General features: G+C 34.2%; 1 protein-coding gene and 1 long non-coding RNA gene across 3 annotated transcripts in view; one reads left to right on the top strand and one right to left on the bottom strand.

The window, feature by feature from the left end:
* The window catches only part of LOC127874510 (uncharacterized), a 50,256-nt gene extending 48,767 nt beyond the window's left edge, over window positions 1-1,489 (top strand). For both annotated transcript variants that reach the window (XR_008046958.1, XR_008046957.1), the window contains exon 3: window positions 741-1,489. This is a non-coding gene — a long non-coding RNA (uncharacterized LOC127874510). The remainder of the gene's footprint in view (window positions 1-740) is intronic.
* A 274-nt stretch (window positions 1,490-1,763) lies between these two features.
* On the bottom strand, window positions 1,764-19,189 carry LOC127874508 (cytochrome P450 2U1-like). The gene is made up of 7 exons (XM_052418873.1): window positions 17,982-19,189; window positions 13,015-13,224; window positions 9,687-9,815; window positions 6,221-6,356; window positions 5,950-6,054; window positions 5,193-5,327; window positions 1,764-4,491 (listed from the first exon to the last, which is right to left on the bottom strand). The coding sequence occupies exons 5-7, from the start codon at window positions 6,005-6,007 to the stop codon at window positions 4,145-4,147; spliced, it is 540 nt and encodes a 179-aa protein (XP_052274833.1). The 5' UTR covers window positions 6,008-6,054; window positions 6,221-6,356; window positions 9,687-9,815; window positions 13,015-13,224; window positions 17,982-19,189; the 3' UTR covers window positions 1,764-4,144.
* Between the last annotated feature and the right edge of the window lie 186 nt (window positions 19,190-19,375).

Below are 19,375 nucleotides of genomic sequence, written 5' to 3'. Positions count from 1 at the left end.
GCATATGTCAAATTCAGTTAGTTAACAAAGAGAATCATGAGCCACGTTTTCGGAAAGCTGGGCTTCTTAAATGTGCTCAAAGTGTCATCCTAGATAGGCCTAGAGTCCGCACTGGCTAATCAGAGACGAAACTTTCCGCCTTGACTAGACTTTCGTTTAGAAGAGACTTCCTTTAAACGAAAAGTTCCATAAAAGCCGAAATAGTCATCCCTGAAAAGCCTGTGCGGATTGCACAAGTTAGTCTTTGTTGAATCATGACGATATGCATTAAGCCCAGTTTTCCCAGAATGAGGCACATATTCCCATTTAATACACTTCCCAATAAAAAAGCGAACCTGATACCAAAGGCTGCATAAACATTCTTATAAGTTTTTATTAGCGTTAAAAAAAATCCCAATAAAAAAGCGAACCTGATACCAAAGGCTGCATAAACATTCTTATAAGTTTTGAGTATCGATATAATTAAATATTGATTTAGTATAACAAGAAGAAGTCTTGGGTATGACGTGCCGTTGTCAAATTTCCAAATTTATTTCTGTCAACAGCATCTGAATCGAATAAGTGCTTATACGATAATTACAATATTTATGCGTGCATTGACTTGTGTATAGTATGCTTACGGTAAAATGTCTTGTAATTTTGCTCCTTATTTTGATAGTGATCCATTAAGTATTGTCATAGCAAACGTGAATAGTCATTCAACATATTGTACAATAACATTCCTTTCGTTCGTATTGTAGTCTAAAAATGGAGACCTGGCATCTTCCAAAGAAAACAGATTGAAAACCAGTTTACGCCGGAACCAAAAAATCCTCTGAAAGTTTCACCACCTACTGTCATAAAAGAAAGTCCAGGTTTCAAAGCTCTCCCACCAAGTGGTTCAAGGACTGCGGTAGTTAAGCCTATGACTCCATATTGTCATGCAACAGTGACCGATACGCCAGACCAGTTAAAACATTTTCTCGAGTCAAATTGCAATGAGCTTGTGGAAAGCTTAATTCAGGTTTTTAACCTAAATACGATGACTTTGCTAAAGTTTAAGAAAATGAGGGATGAAAACTGGGTTCCCCATGAATATAATTGTTTGAAGTGATATATATCTAACACTCGTTTCTAGACTTGTGCGTCTTAACATGTATAATTTGAATGGTATAATAACTCTGGTGTTACACTATTAGTCTCTTTAATTATGTGTGACTTTCGCATCTGTTGAAAGTGTAATTTGTTTAAAATTAGTATAAATGAGTTGAATAACTATACAGATATAACTAATTGTCTGTTTCAAATCAATTTAGACAATCAACGAATACTTTGCATAAAATACAATTAATACTAATGACACTAACAACTTGAATTCGTCGCCTTCTATTTAAACGATTGATTGTGTTTGTATTATACATGTAGACGACTTACGACATACAATATTGAACATAAAACGCAATGAAATTTGCGGCTTGTTCAACAATAAAGCTTGCGACTTGTTCAATAATGTAGCTTAATTATTCATTTATTGGTTTCAACGAGTTTAAATTACAAATTCAAAATTACATTTTCGATTATGGTATTTATCCTGATCACTGGTACAAAACATGAATCGTTCCAATATTTAAAAAAGGTGACAAAAAGGATCCTTCCAATCATAGAGGAAGCACCTTTGTAATTGCATTGTTTTCAATATGTTTAAGAAACATAATCAATTGCTGGTGGGAGGGTAAAATATGCATAATCCTGTACGATGCGGTTTAAGAGACAAACAAAGTACAACCGATGGTATTTTTATTCTACACAGCATTATACAAAATGTTTTCGTAAGCTGTATTGCGATGTCATTAATTATGAAAAGTCATATATTTTTATGAAACAGTCAAATCTTGTATAGACATAACACTAAGGATATGTAACATTCCGACTTCTTCCATGTCTCTCTTATCGTCAAACAAGGGAGATCCATGTCGTCGGTTATATTTTATATTGTATATAAATGCTTTTAAAACATTGTATTCATGTTCAACATTTTACAAATGACGATTTGCATTTTGTTTCGGTTCTTATGTTGTTATTTGCTGATGATTTTGTTTTATTTACTACTGTCCCGGTAGACCTTCCGAACAAACTTGACGATATTTCACCTTTACTCTTCTAAATAGGTTCTTAAAATAAAAGTAACAAGAGCACCGCAGAACGGGTTCCAACGCTCGGCTGCTGGTGCAGTTTTGAATAGATGAAAGGTTGTAAGAGTTTTTTTTTTAATGTTTTTTTATAGGTCATCAAGGTGCAGCTTCATATGAAGTTTGAATGTTGAAGGTGGAAGCATTTTCATTTAAGAACCACTGTTCAAAAGGTTAACCAAATGTTAAGGTTTAAGCACGTCGCGGACGGCTGACGACACGACGAGCTGGCTATGACAATACCTCGGGTTTTCTCCGAAAACAGCAGAGCTAAAAATTAAAAAAAAATCATGCATATTTGAAAAACGTTAAAGCACTTTCAACTATTCGCGTTCAATAAATAACGATTGTAATACCATTTTCAATAGCTTTTGCACCTACGTATAAATTTCCATTATACTGGAAATATATCTCATACTTTAAAGATATTAAATCACCAAGCGTTTAGAGCATTTCACCACAGTGCATCTCTTTTAAGCCTTGTCAAATGAGCTGTCAAAACCAAACTAGTTCTATTCGATTGAGTAATAACGCCATTCCTACTACATGTATATTCTGAGATTTTGGACATTTTTGACAACTGTGATAATAATGAGTTATTACATGAAAATTGTCAATAACAAAAAATCATTATTATACCAAGCGTTAATGCAACAGAAGAATATTTTAACCAATTTAAATTGTAAGAAAAATATTATATGGTGCCAAGCTTTGAAACTTGGCTTTGGCTATATACTTAATACAAATCCATTCACACACGACGTTGAATACATTGTAACACAAAAACTAAAAGATCAATTTGTATAAGAATGAAATGATATATCTGCAACATAGATAATACAGATATCTATGTAATATACATATACCATGAAAACGCTTAAGCTTTAAATATAACTTACCATTCATTAATAACAATACAAATATATATACAACTACAAACATTTAAGAATTTACAATTTAATAAAGAAGAAACATGGACCTCAAGACTAAAATACTCAAATTATCACAACACAAAAATAAATAATATGTTTTTCATGAAACTTACAACGTTTTCTAGGTGCATAATGTATATAGGTTTATACATAACACCCGCCTGGGAATTTTACCAGCAGTCTATTATCTGAAGAATAGGACATTAATAAGTGTGACATATAACGGAAATATTTGAGTCGCGTTCTGAGAAAACTTGGCATATTGCATGTGCGTAAAGTGTCGTCCCAGATTAGCCTGTGCAGTCCTCACAGGCTAATCAGAGACGACACTTTCCGCTTAAATTGGATTTTGCTAAGAAGAGACTTCATTCAAACGAAAAATGTCATAAAAGCGAAAAGTGTCGTCCCTGATTAGCCTGTGCGGATTGCACAGGCTAATCTGGGACGACACTTTACGTACATGCATTATGCACAGTTTTCTCAGAACACGACTCATTTGTATTTTACTCGCTAGTAAGCATACATCTAGTATAACTGACATGTGAAGGTGAAATTCTTACAATCAAGACAATACAATAATGAGTATACTTGATCTTTTGGACGCTTTATATTATATTTATGGTATAGTGCCTGTTTGTTGTTTCAATTATATTATAACAACGACATTATAAATCATAAAATGTGTATCTGTATAAATAAATACGGTCGTGTTTCATATGCCGTATCATTTATAGCAAGACGTGCGATCTATATTGATACGCACAATCTTAAATTATCCGAAATGCAGTGATAACAAAAACAGAACAGAACAGACAGTTAATTCAGACTTATACACAGATACATCGTCTTTAATGCATACAATTTGTAAATAAAGCCATGTCACGTGTTATAAAATATTTATAATTGTAACCAATCATTTTAACAAAAACCATCTGCTCTTGTCTGGTATGTAATGGATACTTTGAATGGAAGCTGAATACAGATTTATGAAATCACCAACATTTAACAAGTTTTCCAGTTTTCAGCCACGGCGGCTCCTTTACATCAAAATCGTCTCTTAATGACGACATCTTTCTCTTTCGGATACATAACAAAGATCGACGCTATGGGTGCGATGTCTGGGGTCTTGCCCTCTTCCATGCCCCACGTGTAGCGCTGCATGAGGCACGCAAATAGAATGTGCAGTTCCGGTTTTGCCACGAACTCACCGAGACAGACACGCTTCCCCGTCGAGAACGGTAGCCAGCTCTTGGGTTTCGGTCCCAGTTTGCCGTCTTCGTCTAAAAACCTCTCCGGGATGAAAGCGTCGACGTCGTCCCATGCCTCTGGGTCGTGATGCAGCGCCCAGTGGTTTATCACTACAGGGGTATCCTTGGGCAGCTTATATTCGTCTGCAAGAAATATTGCAAGTATTCGAATAAGCAATTTAAATTAATGAACAGTAAATGTGCGCTTCAACTCTCTCTCTCTATATATACGATTTCTATTCATAGTTTACCCCTTAATATTCACAAAAAGTTTCATCGACATGAGGTATAAACATAATTATTCACTAAAAAATGCGTCGACATAAATACAACATGATTTGCTTATTTCATCAAAAAAAAGAAACTTACGCTATGACCTTATATTTATTTAAAACCAATGTACTGTTCAAATCCTAAATAAAGTATGCCTGTGCGATGAGTTGTGTTTACAATGACATATAGAATAAACCTCAGATGATATACCTTCCAATAATATAATGACATGGGAGTTATTTCGTTTCCTCGGAAAACCATAGGATATGAAAAATAAGTTGATTTAAACAAATTAAAACAAGTAAATATTTTGTGATACACAAACAACCTTTTACGTTATGAATGAATTTTCGAAACTGGTTGAACCATGATCATTTCAGAATGTATGTGCATGAGTGTTCCGCTTTTGTTTGCAGTATAGGCTTCTCTGTTGATAATCACAACTTTGACATCAACACAAAGATTTAAATATTACGTCGTTCAGTATCGAAAAACATACACGTTAACGAAACAAAACATCAGTGACTATTTTCTTTAAGATAAAACACCTACACAGCGACGTGTTCACTTACCTATTGACGTATCACAAAGGGTATTGTGGAAGACTCCTGTAGGAGCTACGGTTGATAGACGCATGCTCTCGATCAGAACAGCCTCTGTATAAGCCAGATCCGGTCTATCACTCAGACACGGCAGCCGGTCTTGCCCTGTGACAATTAATCAAAAGGTTGTCAAACTGTCAATGTATGGGGCTAAACTACATGGAGCGTTGTTAAAATAATCTTTCACGTAGAATTCATATATGTTCTCAATTATTGAATACTGTCTTGTAAATCTCATCACAATCCTTCGCATTGACCGTTGCAAGGCGAAAACCACGGTTTATTCATTGGTGTTTAAGTTGCGCAAGTTTGTCTTATGTCTTATGACATAGCAATTTAATACTTGACTTAAATAAAGAACCAACAAGTAATAATAACATTTTTGCACTGTGGTGTAAATTGAGTAAATATTTAAATAATTTTTAATATTTTAAAATTTGTATCCAATATTAAACTACAATAAATGAACCAAAAAGAACGAAGTAGTCCAGGGAAAGCTGCAAACGCAACATGATGTTAAGACCATTATGTGTGACTTTGAACTTGTGGTGGTGTGTATTACCAGTACATTGTGGTTGCATGAAAAGCTTATGTTTTCTGCACATCGATATACTAGTCCAAATACTGAGACAAGTTTCAATCGTATAATGAACTGACACCGTTACCAGTCTGATTGATTTATTGTTAATACAACACGTGTAAGGGATTTCCGTTGACAATAACCTACCCACGACCCGGTCAATTTCCTGTTGCACTTTCTGCTGTATTTTCGGATTTGCGATCATGTGAAGATCTGCAAAACGTAGAGTCAAACGGGAGGTGTCGATACCAGCTGTAATGTACATACAAGGTATAAAATATGCGAGAGTTAATTAAAGAGAGAGAGACAAGAGATTTTTGTTAAACATGTACACCCCCACCCCCACCCCCAAAAAAAAACAACAACAAAAACCACAACAACAACACAAAAACAAGTGCCTCGCAAGTACAATGCCTACCAATATTGATGGTAGGTCTAAGATTTCTCAAAATATGGTGCCGACTTTAAATGATCTACGGACTGACCATCGTACCATCCGACTGTTCTTCCGACGGACAGGGGCCAAGCAATATACGCCGAAGGATGGCATGTAACTGCAATTTGTCAGATAAGTTCCAGTTAATATGTTGAAAGACACATGATTAGCATAATATCGAACTCTCGTTGTTTACAATATCGAGAAACAAGTACAAGTCGTGCTTATAGTGATGGGACACATATTAGCTCGGATAGTGGGTTGTTGTTATGTCCTCGGCCATACTGACGCACCCCAGCTCTCTTACATCAACATTATCACACATACTGATACATCACTCACATCATTACTGAATGTCGCATATTCAATAGAGCCAATTAAGAATATACAAAATATTTTAAATGTAAATAAAATACATGGTATTCTATAAAAGACATTAAAGTAACATTACTACTCAAAATCAACGAAAATTTCGTACAATTTTTCGTAAAATAAAGCTAAACAATTAAAAAATCATTGTTCCTTATGGCCATTGTCGAAATTTCAACGCCAGATGTGGTCTGGTAAAATAGATGTTTGTGGATACAAAATGCTCGTTTTTATTATGGTCTTAACATAGTACCATTTTAGTGTTCGTGTGTCGTATCAATATATATATTCGCAGGAAATTAACATGGAATTTATTGGCGTCGCTCTGGAGAGCGGCGACTAGTATGTCATGCATTTTTTTCGCTTATGGGAGGAGAAGTTATTTTACGGATCAATGTATATATTTTTGTTTTAAGAATATCTTGCATAGTGGTGATTTTTTGCGTAAATTAGTGTAAATAACTACTGCATTTGTGCCTATTACATTTATTACTACATTTATTGCCAATAATGCAAAGCTAATTGTTTTAATTAATAACTGATCCACAACTGATCACAGGGGAAAGATCACAGGGACTGGGCAAATACGCGAAACTTTCTGGTTTTGTATCAAAACAAAACATAATCAAAATATATTTATTTTGTGTTTTTTCTAATTTGCTTATTTAGTGGAGAATCAATGTAGTACGATATTTGACGACCTATCGCGCAAGCAAGTTTAGTGGAACGCGTAGTGGTACGAAAACGTACATGTATTAGTTTATTAATAGACATATAATAACGATCGCTATACACAACTTCACCAAATAGCAGTACATAAATGATGTCAGCCGCAATAGCTCAGTTGGGAGAGCGTTAGACTGAAGTTGTTTACGCAACAATCATCTAAAGGCCCCGGTTCAATCCCGGGTTCCGGCAAGAACGGAACAGTTCTGCGGCTGACAATTTTTTCATTCAGGTTAATAAATATAATAAAGCTTTATTTTAGTAGATATTTTAAAATCCATTTTACTACAATTGGACATATTTATTTGAATTAATGGATGCCGCGTGGTGACAACGTTAATTAAAATTTCGTACATTACTTAAATATCTTATAAAAAATACACGTGTTTTATATTAACTAATAAATGCAAACAACACATCTATTATCCATGTATTTTTATGGTTGTCTATCATAGGCCCTAAGTACTTTCCCTACCACATATAGAGCACGAAGCGCGACACGTATTATTGAATGTAACAATGAGTTGCGATAAAGGAAGCAGCCGCTTATCAAGGAGGAGCTGTGTCCCAGCAACCCGTTTCCCTAGAGTCAAGCACTCCTCGGAGTTTTTTTTTTAAGAACCACATATAGAGCGCGAAGCGCGACACGTATTACTATCCAGGTGGTATGGACCCTTTAGCATTATCTGAACATTACGTCCATAGTTATCTTCCTCAGAATTTGAGAAATTTTGAAATCTTTGTTCGAAGTCCAAAATTTTCATTCGATTGTTCCCAAACTTGCACAGGTTTTTTTATCAATGAGGACCCAACCCAAACTCTATATGAGCAATATCGGACCATAAGTCCAGAATTATGTCTCTTTGAATTTAAAAATAAAAGTGAAAAACTGCTTGGATATGTGATTATGTCAACATTTTTCATCAGATTTTTTCCAAACTTACAGTGTCTTTATATCAATGAGCATTTTTACCTCATTTAAAATGAGAAACATCGGGACAATAAGTCCAAAATTTGTTTCTATTAAATTTGACAAAATAAACAATTTCCACTTGTTGAAAGATTTCACAACTTTCGTCTGAATCTTTCCAAACTTGTTAAGTGTTTTTATATCAGTAATACTCGAACCCTATTGAAAATGATGAATATCGGAGCAATAAATATATTATGATCTTTTACTGAATTTCAAAGTATTGTGAAATGCAGCTTCTTTATGCAATTTACAGTTTTCATTCATTTTTTTTTCAAACTTTTACAGTGTTTTCATATCAATGAGTACTCAACCCCTATCGTAAATGAGCAACGTAAGAATAAGTTCAGAATCATCTTCCCTTGAAGTTGAGAAAAATATGAAATAACGCTTACAAGATGAAGCAGATTTTTTAAAACTCACACAGTTCTGTTCCATTAATGAAAACTGCACACGGATGCCAGTAACAAAAAGGAAACCAATGTAAATAAAATGAACTATGAAATATTTGGGGGTTACAACACAAAATCATAGATAATGGTTATTTGGGTGTTATAACACAACATCATAAATAATGGTTATTTGGGAGTTATAACACAAAATTATAGATAATGGTTGTACCAGTATCTTTTTCTTTTTTGTTTAAAATAATCGGCCAATATTTTAATATTTACAGTAGAAAAGAAATCGTTTAATGTAACTTCATTGAGTGCCTTTTACACTGAAATTCCCGACGCCCTTTGATGCTTTAAATCAATACTTATCTTGTAGTGGTCACAAATAAATAAAAACGAGCATTGTGTATCTACAAAAATCTATGTAATCATACCACATCTAGCGTTGAAAGTGTGGCTATGGCTATAAGGAACACTGATGGTTTAGGTCTTAAATTTATTTTACGAAATACTTAACGAAATTTTTGTTGATTTTGAGCGTTATAGAGACTTTAAATAACTAGTCTTCACATGTTTAGTCTGTGAACTCATATATTTAAAATTTTGATAAGAAAGATGCAATTCTTTATTTAATGTAGCCTCAGGCGCAGAAGTACTATATGACCGAAACAAGAGCGACGAATAGAGGGTGCCAACGCTCGGTTGTGTGTGCAGTTTTGAATAAATGAAAGGTTGTCAGAAGTGACCTTGACCTTTGACCTAGTGACCCTAAAATGGGTGTGGCGTGTAGAACTCATCAAGTTGCAACTACATATGAAGTTTCAAAGTTGTATTTGGAAGCACTTTGATTTAGAACCAATGTTAAGGTTTTAGCACGACGCGGACGACAGACGCCGGACGCCGCACGGCGGACGACGAGCTGGCTATGACAATACCTCAGGTTTTCTCCGAAAACAGCCGAGCTAAAAAACACATTTTTTACAATTACCGAAGAAAATATCAGCAAGCGTCTGTGTGATATGAGTCTCGGTTAGGGACGCCAGCACTTCCGGATCCTCTTCCTTCTCCGCCTCCTGGCGAGCGAGAATCAGATGGTCCGCTAGGTGGCGTTGTACACCTATAATATAGGTTTTATACATGCTTAAAGGAATTTTTGTAAGAAATATTCTATATAAAGAAATAAATATACTAGACATCCCTAATTTTGGAAATAAATTGATCCAATTAAGAAGGATGGAAGAGTCCACTAGGCATAAATGGGTTAATCTCCCGAGCGAAGATTGGCGAAAGACACGTTTAATTTTCATTTTCAGATCATTTATAAAAATATAAAAACATTTAGAAGCATCGCACTCATACTTCAAGCGCTATTGTGCATAATATATTGTTCTTTCGCATAAAATATCAAATCATCAAACAGGTCTTATGATTGGTACAAATTATATAAAAAAAATTGTTAAGTATCAAACCAATCGGTTAATTCGTTGACAGGTTGACAGGTTATTGATAGGAAACAATTTTCACTCTAAGCGTGACAGTGACCTTGACCTTTGACCGAGTGACCACAATTTCAATAAGGGTCATCTACAGGCAAAGACTAATGCACATGGGAAGTATCAAGCCAATTGGTCAAACATTTCACAAGTTATTGATCGGAAACGAACTGGTCTACGGACAGCATGACGGACGGACGGACGGACAGACAGACAGACAGACAGACAGACAGAAAACAATATACCCGCTCTTCTTCGAATAGGGCATAAAAATATGACGATCTTAAGGCGCACAATAATACAAGTTATTGCTTGGATATTTCTGCAAAAAGCAGTCAATTTATTTGATATTGCAATTTTGTCCCATTAACTGTTTAACGAAACATTAACAGTTCAGTTCGTAAAATACGTAAGGCCGTAATATTAACCAATTGAATTGCAAAATAACAGCCCTGCTTAAAAAAATTAGACAACAGCTAAATGGAAACTGTAATGGAAATAAACAAGAGGGCCTGAAAAGCCCAAAGTCGCTCACCTGAGATAAAAAGAAATGGCCTGTTCTTTGCAGCCCAAGATATCAATAGAACAAATGTTCTAACCAAGTTTCATGAAGAACGAACAACAAATGGCCCCATGGCGGAAATGTTTTTCAAAAGACTGGAACCATTTTTGAACTCGTCCAATATATTATTGTTACAAATCTTCTGACAAAGTTTCATGAAGATCCAACATTAAATGTGGCCTCTACAGTGTCAACAAGGCAAATATTCATGACGCACAACGAAAGACAGACAATTGACAAAAGGTGATCACAAAAGGTCACCATGAGCAAATAATATTATGCTCATAAAGATTGTCACCATGTGTGAAGATCAGCAAGTGTCATTCAGATTGAACTAAAAATGTGACTAAAAGTATTCACAATGTTTTACTATAAACAACTGTGGTAGTGCGGTCTTGTTCGTTTACGCAAGTGAACCGGTCATGGGACGGTTACGAGTTATGTAACTTTGTGAGCACTTATGTAACACGGACATATTTATCGAGTCTAATTAAAGAACGCTTATTTCTAACACACTTACTGGTTGTAATTCAATTAACTAAAGGCGTCCAGTCAGATACGCCTGAATACACTCAAAGAATTAATCTATAAGTGAAAACCAAAGCAGCTTTAATGAAAATAACTAACTTTAGTCTAAAGAATTTATGCATCGTTAAAAATGAACAAATACAGCAAATACCTTAATGAATGTAAAAAGAAGTTCACAATCTGTCAAAAAAAAACCTGATATAAATATTAGTTACTGTTAATCTAGAAGTTGCTTCAAAAATTTAGTTTATAAAATAAGTCTAACTTAATCTAAAGAACACAATTTATAAAGAGTGGAAAACTCCAGTGACTCAAATGTAAAAAATAAGAAGAATTTACAAAATTTATTTCAGTCAAAAGAGTCTTTCTAATTTAAAAAATGCCAAATAACAAGGTTGCCATGGAAACAGTTTCATAGCACAGTAGTCTACTAAATACACCAAAACACAGTAGGTTAACTTGGCTTATCAGTAAAGATCAAAGATAAGGCTCTACAGTGCATACGTACATGTACAGTTATTTTATGACATAGGTTTATTAAATTGCATGCAAACTACTGTCTTTATATACACCACATTTTATGAAAGAAGTCCCAGGTTTAAACAAGGGAGTTAACTATTAGTTAACTATTAAGAAGTATGTACAGGTTATCTTTCTTTAACATTATGGCTTATCACAACTATACTGTTCACATGTTTTCACTATATACATATAGAGAAAACTGCCCCAACCCCTGGCGGCCATGTTTTTCCACCAATCATGACCATTTTCGAACTCGTCCGAGATATCTATAAAATTGATGTTTAGAAAAAAATAATGATGATAAGGCAAAAAATGTGACTTCTATAGTGTTCACAAGCTTTTTTACTATAAAAATAAAAGGAAAATGACCCCCCTGAAGGCCATGTTTTTTTACTGATCCGAACCATTTTCGAACTCAACCGTCATATCCAGAAAACACATGTTCTGACCAAATTTCATGAAGATTGGACCAAAAATGTGACTTCTAGAGTGTTCACATGTTTTCACTATATACATATAGAGAAAACTGCCCCGCCCCCTAGCGGCCATGTATTTTCTCCGATCTGGACCATTTTCAGATTCGTCCGAGATATCAATGAAACCAATGATATGAACAAGTTTCATGATGATTGGGCAACAATTGTGACTTCTAGAGTGTTCACAAGGTTTTTTTTTATAGCCATATAAGGAATACTGCCCCGCCCCCTGACGGCCATGTTTTTGAAGGGACCGGAATCATTTTTGAACTCAACCAACATATCATTTAGACAAACATTTTGACAAAGTTACATGAAGATTAGGCATCAAATGTGACTTCTACAGTGTTCACATGGTTTGTCTTTTTTTGACCTAGTGACCTTGTTTTTGACCCAGCATAACCCAGTTTCGAACTCAGTCGAGGTATCAATGGGACAAACGTTCTGACCAAGTTTCATGAAGATCAGACGATAAAAGTGGCCTCTGGAGTGTTCACAAGGCAAATGTTAACGACGGACGACGCACGACGGACGACGGACAAAAGGCGATCACAAAAGCTCACCATGAGCACGTTGTGCTCAGGTGAGCTAAACAAAACAAAATATTTATTTTATATAACGAATTTAAGGTGCGGCAATTCCGGAGAACATCAATTAAATTTGTTGTAGACTAAAAGTTCATTCATACATGTGAAGTGCTAGCATGTTTAATATTGTGCTTCAACGGATATTTACCGGGCTTGTATGTAGTCAGCTCCGCACTATAGCGTTTTTTAATGAACGCTAAAATCGTCTGTGTAACATCCTCAACAAGTTTGAATGCATTTGATTTGAACACGTATTCTAACGGCGGGAAAATGTCTTCAGGGACATTGCTAATCTTCTCAAGTAAGTTCGTCTTCTGCTTTTATTATAAAATTAACTTCATTGTCTCCAAATTCGATGCTACAAAAGAACATTTTACTTGGTTAAGAAACTAAGCACTTTATACAATAATAATTAAACGATAAACGTCATTCGATCACTCCTCCTTTTAGTTGTTTATTCAAGACGTTGTAGAACATCGATTGAATTATAAAAAGTAAAGCTATTGATTCTAAATGTTTAATTAGAGATGACTAGATACTATTAGATTAACAATTACAAACAATCGAAAATTAAAGTCAAAAGCATGCTAAATGTTAAAAAACGAATCAATATTGCAAAAAAAAAAGTGATGAAAACATCGATTCAATCAATTTTCAAATTGTAAAACACGCATTTCATGCACAGATGAAATACAATATAAAAACAAGAGCTGTCACCATATGATGACTTATGCCACCTATAAACGCTTGATAGAAGTTATGAGCTTTTTTCGAAACCTAAACACAGATTTCGAAACCTAAACGCGGACCCTAAGTTCAAGGTCAAGGTCACAGGGGTCAAAATTTGTGTGCGTATGGAAAGGCCTTGTCCGTATACACATGCATACCAAATATGAAGGTTATATCTCAAGGGACATAGGAGTAATGAGCATTTTTCAAAACCTAAACGCAGATTTCGAAACCAAAACGCGGACCCTAACTTCAAGGTCAAGGTCACAGGGGTAAAATATTTTGTGCGTATGGAAAGGCATTGTCCATATACACATGTATACCAAATATGAAGGTTATATCTCAAGGGACATAGAAGTTATGAGCATTTTTCGAAACCTAAACGCAGATTTCGAAACCAAAACGCGGACCCTAAGTTCAAGGTCAAGGTCACAGGGATAAAACAAAAATGTGTTCGTATGGAAAGGCCTTGTCCATATACACATGCATACCAAATATGAAGGTTATATCTCAAGGGACATAGAAGTTATGAGCATTTTTCGAAACCTAAACGCAGATTTCGAAACCTAAACGCGGACCCTAAGTTCAAGGTCACAGGGGTAAAAAATTGTGTGCGTATGGAAAGGCCTTGTCCATATACACATGCATACCAAATATGAAGGTTATATCTCAAGGGACATAGAAGTTATGAGCATTTTTCGAAACCTAAACGCAGATTTCAAAACCTTAACGCGGACCCTAAGTTCAAGGTCAAGTCACAGGGGTAAAAAATTGTGTGCGTATTGAAAGGCCTTGTCCATATACACATGCATACCAAATATGAAAGTTACATCTCAAGGGACATAGAAGTTATGAGCATTTTTGCACTCGTGTAACAAAGAATAGATTCGCTATTAACATTTAAATATAAATCGAGGCAAAACTTACAGAATAATATAAGAAATTATATACATGTCATCGAATTTTATGATTCAGTCACTTTAACAACATTACAACCAATTGCGATTTTGCATACGTTAAGTCTATGCATATAAAAGTGACCTCATCATCCGGGTCAAAGGTCAGAACGTGCCACGGTCGACGTCTGTAAGCGTCTCTAAGTGAATAAGGTGGGTACATATTTAGAGAATTTATAGTGAATCTATTCTTTGTTACACGAGTGCATCCAACAGTTTTTTTAAACATTCGTTCATCAACATATTATTAAAATAAATTGTATGTAATCAGACAAAAATGGATACAAATCGAAAAGCTCATGAATGGAATTTAATTTCCGATACTCCCTATGTATTTAAATAAATTATCATTACAATGCATAAATAAAGTATTAGATATTACACGCATTATTCTGTACCATAACAATTTATATAATACATACTTATGAATACAAATGTGTTGTTTTGTTTGTGTTTTTTTTTTGTGAACCTGCTTGTATTTTACCGTTTAAATTGCACTTTTTGTTTTCTCAACTTGGCTTTTTTTATTTAAAAAATAATAATTGATTGCTAGGTTGTTGGCATTAGCGTAATTATCATCTGCTTTTAGTCCTTCGCGAAGGACATTAGTCAAAAGGACTAAACTACATCACCAAAACGTTATCATAGTGACCGATTCCAATGTTGTTCTACTTTACTTGTATGTTATTATAAAAAACAATATTGCAAATATTAAAGATACTTAAGGAAAAAATAAGCTGCGACCATCTGTGATCAAGTTCCTTCAACACAGAAAAATTAACGGTTTGAGTGCCACAAAATAAAGTAAATGTTGGTATGAAGTGTACGATGGTGTTTTAAATCAATAATTATAATCAGCCGTTAAAGTGATATTATGGGTATCTAACAGTTTATAGGTGTCTATCGCAACCGTTGTTTATTTTTGGTGTTTTCACTTTATATACACTTGTATTTGTAAATGCAGCATCAACATACAAAAACATTATTCCGGAAAGAGAAAAATAATGCATTTGAATATCAACCGTACTTTCGTTTGACAACTGATCATGCATGTACGATGTGATACTAAATTTAGTTTTAGTGCAGATTCGTTGTTCATACGACACAAAGACACAATTTTGTTTTACGGAACATTTCGGATTACAGGACTGGGTGGGTCACGCAAGAATATCGAATATAAAATTTATTTTTATAAACAACTGGTAGCAAGATGAGTTGCAGATAATTGGTCAGTAACCACATTTAAACTAACTCTTTTGACCTGTTAATTCTTTTCAGCTCATTTCAACGGTGAACAAGGGACAAAATTGTCACAAAACCAGTTTTTCATTGTGAAAAAAAAAATCTGATAAAGGGAGAAAACTCAAACTGAACTTTTGAAATGAACAAACAAAATTAACCCCCTTTGTATGTTTGTTTTTAAAAAAAATTATTTTTAGTCGTGGCGACCTTGACATTGGAGATATTGACGTGATTCTTTCGTGCGACACACCGTCCCATGATGGTGAACAAATGTGCCAAATGATTTTAAAATCTCACAATGAATGACATAGTTATGGCCAGGACAAGCTCATTTATGGCCATTTTTGACCTTTGAACTCAAAGTGTGACCTTGACCTTGGAGATATCGACGTAATTATTTCGCGCGACACACCGTCCAATGATGGTGAACAAATGTGCCAAATGATTTTAAAATCTGACAATGAACGACATAGTTATGGCCCGGACAAGCTTGTTCCGCCCGCCCGCCAGCCCGCCCGCATTCGCCAATCTAATAACCAGTTTTTTCCTTCGGAAAACCTGGTTAATAAAACGTGCACGAACAAGCTGTATTGGTATCGAGAGTTGAGTGTAAAACTGTTCTATCTATTAAGCCTTTTCATTAGAGATAAAATTGTTTCATGCAGTAAAACAGTGTTACAAAGACGCGGATATGTTTCCAGTGTTCTGGTGGTATACTTAAATCAGCCAATGGAATAAATGAAGTGTATTCATTCGTGTCCAGCCGCGGGAAATTTTATTTGAATTTTATTGGACACTTACACAGATCAGGTAAGGTCAAAAGTGACGTTAAACAGCTACGCCGAAAAAAATCGTCCACGAATTTTTTCACGGTGAACTTATGTGAACTACAACAGCAAGTTTACGGAAGCTGATTTGATGTTAACTTAAGAAATAATATTTTGTATTCGTTCTTGTACATGTGAGCGGAGTTTTAGCGCCTTGCGAATGCTTAAAACGTGGACACGTGCTACTATGAAAGAGGAACGGCTTAATGTCATCGCTTTAATGTTTGTGCATAAACACATTCCAGTTGATCGAAAACAAATTCTTCAAATGTGGGATTCGACTGAAAACAGGAGAGTTGAATTAGCGTTCAATAAGATTAATATTTAAAAGTTGAAGAATAATAAAACATGCTCATGAAACATTATTCGCTAAAATGTTTGATAGATCTGTTTCTTCATATTATAAGTTAGATCTATTTTATTTTAGTATTTCAATAATAAATATGTAAAGCACATTCTATTATCCATATACATACTATGGCTTGTATGAGAGAGCTGCGTCTCAATTTTTTATTTTTTTCTATCTGACTTCATATGAAGTATATAACTATTTTTCTGTAGTTAAGTTTGTTACATCATTGGCACTTCAAACACCGTTTATGGAACCAGAATATAAAATTGACAATGAACTTGTAGCAGATTTTTTTGTAAACGTTATTGATACCAAACGGTAATATGTAGCGTCCACGATTCCGATAATTTAGGTATAAAATGTAGTTTAAATGGCCTTTAAAACGCACCAGAGACGTCCTAGGTATAAACAAAATTTCCGGAGGGGGGGGGGGGCATGCCCCCGGACCCCCCTACAAGGACCTAAGATACTGCCTCGGCTTAAATTTGGGGATGGCTACGGCACTGGTGATGTATTATATGAAAACGTCCAATGTTAAATGATAAAATGATTTATGTTATGTAAACGTTTATTTAATGGACAAAAATAAATGAGAAAAAAGGTCAACAAGGTCATCCTTCAAAGTCAAAGGTGATGAACAAAGACAGTTCATGGTTTCACAGAGGTTCTTTTATTTTCGAGTTACAGTAGTAACGGCTCCAAATCAACTGGTGTGATTGAAAGCCTTTATAGGTATCATATATTATAGGTATAATAATAATAATACACTAATACATAATATAAATCACATTAACACTGAAATAAGAGAATACATATTAATCACATTTACAATACTAAATGCAAAATTATTTCAATTGACATTCTAGTGGCAAATTTTATAATTTAACTAACGAAGTATAAAAAAGTAATACAAACATATAAAACAAGGTAAGACATGACAAAACATACACAATAACATTGTATGAACATTGTTCACATACAATACATAATACAATACAAAATACATTACCGATTTAGGGAATCGAACACCTCTTTCCATTCAGTTCAACTGGTTTTAAAAATAAAGATATAAGAAGTAAGAACCATTGAGCCGCTATTTCTGCAGTTGCGAAAACATGTAATCTAAATTAGAAACGCGTTACATCATTCCAGAAATACAAAACAATATGAATGCAGTTCACTACAAACATCAATAGACAGAGAACCATATCTTATAATCAATGCATCTAATGTCAAACCAATGTCATTTAAGAACGACTAAACAAAGATTGAAAACGTCTTTCAACATTCAAACTTTTCTTGTAACTGACCACCTGATCAAGTCATGAGACATAATGAAAGTAAAATAAAGAACAAGAGAAAGGTTACACCTCACTATTAAAAAACGTAAAATATTGACGGGGCTACACAGTTTCTAAGCAACCCCTATCAGTAATAGCCTTACATACCACTAGATAATCAGTACCCTCATCAACTCTGAATGCCTGACAGATTATCTGTTTATTGTTACCTTAAGTGGTGTGAAAAAGGTTGTTTTAGGTGTTGTTACTTTGTTTACTGATTATGCGACAAATATTTTATTATTGCAACAGGGTATTCACTCTGACACTAATCCTTTTAACAATACTAACCCAATCAAGACTGAAAGAAGTTCAGTGTGAGAGATACTTTGTGATAAATGAGTGAGCTTAACAGTGCATGCTTTTATTGTGAGATGATTTCATAGTCATCTATATAATTTTAAATCATAACTCAACATTTGGTCACTTGTTTGTAAAACCTTGTAAGAGGTAGTAGGCTTTTTCCAATTGCCACTTTCTACAATAAGTCTTCAGGTCACTGGTGAGTGCATTATTTTATGTTTATATAATTGTATTTTCTTGAATTACATTGTATTGCATATTATTTTATATTATTGTATTTTCTTGAATTGTAATTGTATTGTATTGCATATTATTATGTATTACAATGAATTATTTAAATTGTTATTATAATTTTCATTTGTTAATTATAACATGATTTTTATTCATGTTTCAGGCCATCATTTACATCATTTATACTTTAAAGTATTTAAAGCTTGGAACGTAAAACCCAGGATGCGTTATAAACTCAAACCCCGGCTACATTATTATATTTCCCCTTTAAAAATAAATATAGTAATATTATGAAAATTTCGAAATCTTGCATAACTTATCAAATAAAAAACATAGATTATTTCCAAATAATGTATCCAATACCAGTATCATTTATGTATACACTTTTTATAAATATAAACTGTTTTAATGAGTGAAAACAATCTTTAATAAAACAAAAACACATAATTAATTATTTAATGACATAAAAACAATAATAAGATATTGTTAATAAAAAAAACATCAATAGATAAAAAGCACAGTTTCGTTT

This window comes from Dreissena polymorpha, chromosome 3 (genome assembly GCF_020536995.1).
Source record: "Dreissena polymorpha isolate Duluth1 chromosome 3, UMN_Dpol_1.0, whole genome shotgun sequence".
Taxonomy (NCBI): domain Eukaryota; kingdom Metazoa; phylum Mollusca; class Bivalvia; order Myida; family Dreissenidae; genus Dreissena; species Dreissena polymorpha.
The sequence above is the reverse complement of the archived record's forward strand: the minus strand, read 5'-3'. Positions and strand labels throughout refer to the sequence as shown.